Below are 5,007 nucleotides of genomic sequence, written 5' to 3'. Positions count from 1 at the left end.
GTTGCATAAACTGAAATGTTGAGATTTTGAAATATGTGACTTTATTAAAAGGGGAGCAAATATGTTGTACCATTTAATTTGTCACTTTACGTATCATTTATTGTAATTAATTGAAAAATATATTAAATATTTTTTTGATCAAACATATTATATGACATATGAAATGACACATTTTATATAAAAAATGTGTTCTCATTAAAAGCAGAATGAAAATCACTTGTCCTACTTTTAGTGTCTCATTTGTGTAACCAATTAAAAAGTGACACCTAATTAAAAAAAACATAAAATCTATTTTTTATATCATATAGATGAATGTGATTGATCTTGTACATGGAGATATGATGAACTTTTTGGGACAGGTGATCCTGGTCCAGCATATGTCTACAACAGTCCCAAACGTTGAGATTTTAGAAGTTTATGAAACAGTGATTGTAATAACTATTTAAAACCTTGTTATAAGCTATATATTATAGACTATAGGTTCTTGTTTAGCACTTAGCAGTAGTGTTCAGTAGAATGGGACCCTCAAATATCACAAAATTCAAAGATACATCTGATTATGAGTTTCAGTGAAGATAAAAAGACACTCCAGCTCGAGTTCCGTGTAACAATGCAATAAGCTCGACTTTTGACCCTTTAAGTGTTTCAGAACAGCACATAACGTTCATGGCCTAACTGAACTAAGGGCCATGCGATATCAGCCTCATAAAGCACAACTAAGAGTTATAAAAGAAAAGATTCTATGGCTATGTAATATATAAGTTTGTGACCTCTTCTCATTAAATCTAAGCATATCTATTTTTACCATTTTTGGCTGCAGGCCAAGTAGCAGGTAAAAAGGATCTGTTGCAGCCAGCAAATAATAGTTGGAAACACCTGAGCAAAATCATTCTTTGGTTGATTTCTTTGATATTTTGGTGTCATCCCTCACATGCATGAAAAATATTTATATGCACATGTACAAAGCTAATTATCTCTATAGGAATTGCATTAATTGTACATGTTATCACATTGGCATTGCCAAGATAAAACTATCAAATATAGGATAAAACAATAAATATTGATGATGTCCTGAAGAATGATGTTTCATCCATACAAAATAGGGTTAACAATAAATATTGATAATGTACCGAAGGATGATATATAAAATATTACATAATCTCATTTGTATGCAAAAATGCCTTTTCATAACAATTTTGTACACCAAAACTTGAAACCTTGTTTTTTGATAAAAGAAGAAAATAGCAAGATTTGTATGAGATGACTGAACCAAAGTATAGTACTTAAAGCTGTCATGATTGACTTGTGGCAGCTACATTATAACAATATGAATTCTTAAGTGTATGTGATTTGTTCATTCAACTAATCTCTAATATCTATATACTATCAGTATAAAAGTTTATATAGAGTCAATCATTCATCATTCATTTGCATTATTTTCTTTGAAGAGTCAATAATGATTAAATATAAATGGTGAATGATACACTATTAGTGTATCATACTCATACTCTGTGCATACATTTTTTCCTTACATAGGGTGGAGATGCTGTAAAATGCTAATTAAGTATAGTGTACAGGCAATAGCTAGAATGCAAGATATTACATGTTACTATGACAGGACAGTCCAATAAAGGCCATTCATTCTTTCAACATCAAATACAACATCCCAAGTGAGGTAGGCCACCACATAGGGCTCACTTTTATCTTCAATCCTAGCAAAAGTAATAAAAACAAATCATACAACACATCAATGGCTCTTAGCATATTAGCAAGTAGCAAGAAAATACATTCTCCTCTGCTCCTACATCATACTCAGTACACCCTGAATAGCTTTCTCTCTTTCTGGGCTTAACTAGCACTAAAATAACTCTAATATCACAAAAGCCTAAATTAAAAATAACAAGTGAATGGTAATAACCTAATGAGTCATAGTTCATTAGTTCTCAGTTCTCACACTGTGATCAAATTAATCAACAAATCATCTCAACCATCTTCTAAGGTCACCGGTTGAAGAAGGAGAAATCTCTCCACCATTACTCTCAGTGCAGCAAGAAGAGTAGTTGGATTGCCGTTCCGTACCAAAATGTGATGCACCTACACTCTTGAAGCTTGGACTCCTTAAGTTTTGCCCGTAATTTCCATAACCAGCTCCTACATTATAAGGATCTGGAGCCGGGAATGAAAGCCTTTTCTTAACTGATCCAGCTCCTCTGTCCCTCTCTGGTGTTGATGGCCTCTGCCTTGGAGCACTCTGAGATCGAATTCGAGCCTTTGCAGACTCGGTTGCAGCCATGTAATTAGGCAATGCAGCAGCAGCAGCATTACTTGTTCCAACCCTCCCATTCTGGTACAAGCTCCCAGTGTAATTATAAGTAGACCTAAGGCTTGGTGTTTGGGAGGTGTGGATTGTTCTATCTTCTCTAACACAGCGAGGGCTCGCAGACCGGACTTGGATAGGTCTTGATTTTGCTGGAGACGGAGTTGCGGTGGATTGGTGAATAGATCCATTTTGGTGTGTTCCATGGATAGGGGAAGCAATGGAATGTCTTTGTGGTTGGAGGTGTGGGTTATATTGATAATTTGGATGTGATCTTCTGTAACTAGCTCCTAGATATGAGTAAGGCTGAGCGGTGTCAATTTCGACGGTCTTAATGGGGTCTCTTTGATCAGTTGAAGCTCTTCCCCTACCCTCCCATGGCTTTGTAGACATCCATCGGTCGAGCCATTTTGGTCTCTCTTCCAGCTCACCTTCATTTCCAATTGATGATGTCCTATCATTCCTCCAAATCTATGATATAGTATGACATGGTGTACAAGTTACAACCAATTAGACGGGGAAATTAAAATACAAGGTTCTAAATTGAGTTCTACAATTGAAATATTTAAGTTTCGGCAGTTACTATGGCCGAATTGACCACAATTGTGACTGCACTGACTGAAAATAACCGCAACAGGATTCAATTTAGAACTTGTTCATAAATCAAGAGTGTAGGATGAAACCTGCTGTGAAAAGGCTTGAGACAAGGACTTTTCTCGCTTCATAGCTGCTTCCTTCCTCTGCTGCAACATAGCCTTAACTTCTTCAACTGTGTGTGGCCTTTCATCCCAATCATCCGCAACGCTGCTTCCCTCTCTTGACTGTCAAAACAACCACACAATCAATTCAAACACACAAGCAAAAAATTAAGAACCCTTACTTTCTATGCAAAAAGTACTTTTCTGAAAGCATAAAGAAGTACACAAAGTTTAATCAAATGAAAGCTCTGGCTTACTACTGATTTCCTATCTGAAATTTCCTGAAGATACCGCGATTCCCAAACGCTGGTGGTGTCACTGAAGGTAGATTTTCTACTACCATCAAGCGAAGACCTTATGCGCTGATCAAGCACCCTTGCTTGTACTCTAACCAAAGCCTGCATGCATCTAAGGGTCATCTTTGCCTGCTTCCTAACATTATGGCCCCTTACCAAAGCTTGCAACTTCACCAACCCTTTAAGCGCATGAAGCGCTCTTCTCGCCTAGTCCAACCACAAACATACCCAACAAAAAAGTGAAAAAACTCATTCACATCAACCTCAATTTCTTTTCAACTTACATAATGATGTCACAAAACAAAGGGGTTACAAATTTACAATAGATCTATTATTTGTACTTACCAAATATCCTCTAAAAGCAGTTTGAATCACAATAGCAGCAAAATGGTCCCTAGCGTGATGATTAGTAGTACTAATAGGCTTGGTCAACCTTGCAACTTCCACAGCAGCTTGAGCAGTGGCCATAGCAGCCTCAGCGGTGGCCACAGCCATTGCAAGTGCATGGTTCTGATCTTGGTCTGTCCTTGAAGTCACACTTGTATTTGTTGTAGTAGCCACATCATGCTTCAACTTTGTTGGAGTTTGTTGAGTGTTCACTGTTTCATGATTCTTTCTGAAAATCCATCTTCTCTTTTCTCTCTTCTAAAAAAAGAAAAGTTCACTTTCACTTACTATTACTATTAATCATTATCTATATTGATCTAGAAAGTAGCAACAACAAAAGGGTAGTAGAAAATATTAAAAAAATGGAAAATTTAAGAGTGAGTTGAAGTATTTGAGTAATAAGACCTTTTCTTCATCTTCTTCATGATCATAGTCCTCTCTTCTTCTACTACTTTTGTCACTATCTTTTGTTGGAGATCTGAATGCCCTTTTGACAGCAGTTAACCAAGAACTACTTCCCTTCTTCCCCATCAAAATGAACAGTAAAATCTCAAATGCATTTACAGCTAAATTTCCAAAAAATAAAGGCTCAGATAGAGCCAGAATATTGTGTGCAAGAGTTAAAGACCGAAAGTTCCAACCAGGTTGGGTACTAATGTCACCCAACCAAAGTCTTTTAACAGTGTCTGACTAAGAGGAGAGAAAAAGTAAAGAGACAAGGAAAACAAGAGGAGCCAAACCGTATAAAAGTATACTATAATGTATAATCTTGGAAAATTTAGATGAAATATGTAATCTTTAAATCAAATTATTTTTATTAGCCAAATTAAAGTAAAATTTATAATTATAAATATAATTATCATAAAAAAGATTATTTATATATATATATATATATATATCAAAAGTCTTATTTTTATTTTTAATATGGATAAAGGAGGTTATTCTTCATGTATGAACTAAAGGGGCCTCACTCCTCATGACATGTAATAATTCTTATAAATAAATGTCATGGTCTCAATTGTAGACCAAAGACATAACACCACCCAATACAAATAAATCAATTCTCTTCATCTCATTGAAAGTAAAACTAATGCTAAGTATGATCTACAATTGTTCTATAATAGATATATATGCATTTGGATAGGAACAGTTTTTAATTTTTACATTAAAATTATAAGAACAATAAATTTGGGCTTTAGAACTAATTGTGTATGATTATGATTTAAAATTAGTATAGTCATCCACAAGTATCTTTTAATCTTAGTCATTCAAATAAGATCTAATGATCAATATTGATAGTTTTTCATTT

At 34.9% G+C, this 5,007-nt stretch overlaps 1 protein-coding gene across 3 annotated transcripts; it reads right to left on the bottom strand.

The window, feature by feature from the left end:
* On the bottom strand, positions 1,626–4,447 carry LOC109331656 (protein IQ-DOMAIN 1-like). 3 transcript variants are annotated; one of them, XM_019566296.1, is made up of 5 exons: positions 4,104–4,447; positions 3,657–3,956; positions 3,273–3,518; positions 3,001–3,138; positions 1,626–2,788 (listed from the first exon to the last, which is right to left on the bottom strand). In XM_019566296.1, exons 1-5 carry the CDS (start codon positions 4,227–4,229, stop codon positions 1,979–1,981), a joined length of 1,620 nt encoding a protein of 539 aa, XP_019421841.1. In that variant the 5' UTR covers positions 4,230–4,447; the 3' UTR covers positions 1,626–1,978. The 3 variants fall into 3 exon arrangements, with proteins under 3 accessions (XP_019421841.1, XP_019421842.1, XP_019421843.1); XM_019566297.1 differs by having other exon boundaries at positions 3,276–3,518; XM_019566298.1 differs by having other exon boundaries at positions 3,657–3,953.

Source organism: Lupinus angustifolius, chromosome LG17 (assembly GCF_001865875.1).
Source record: "Lupinus angustifolius cultivar Tanjil chromosome LG17, LupAngTanjil_v1.0, whole genome shotgun sequence".
Classification (NCBI taxonomy): domain Eukaryota; kingdom Viridiplantae; phylum Streptophyta; class Magnoliopsida; order Fabales; family Fabaceae; genus Lupinus; species Lupinus angustifolius.
Note: the sequence above shows the minus strand (reverse complement) of the source record. Positions and strands in the feature narration are given on the sequence as shown.

What these genes read in the sequence shown, in the direction of transcription:
- LOC109331656 (XM_019566296.1), bottom strand. Translation starts at nt 4,229, where the DNA reads ATGGGGAAGAAGGGAAGTAGTTCTTGGTTAACTGCTGTCAAAAGGGCA. An exon ending in CTGCTTTTAGAGGATATTTG is followed by an intron (nt 3,519 to 3,656) that starts GTAAGTACAAAT and finishes TGGTTGGACTAG; the next exon opens with GCGAGAAGAGCGCTTCATGC. An exon ending in TTTCAGATAGGAAATCAGTA is followed by an intron (nt 3,139 to 3,272) that starts GTAAGCCAGAGC and finishes TTGTTTTGACAG; the next exon opens with TCAAGAGAGGGAAGCAGCGT.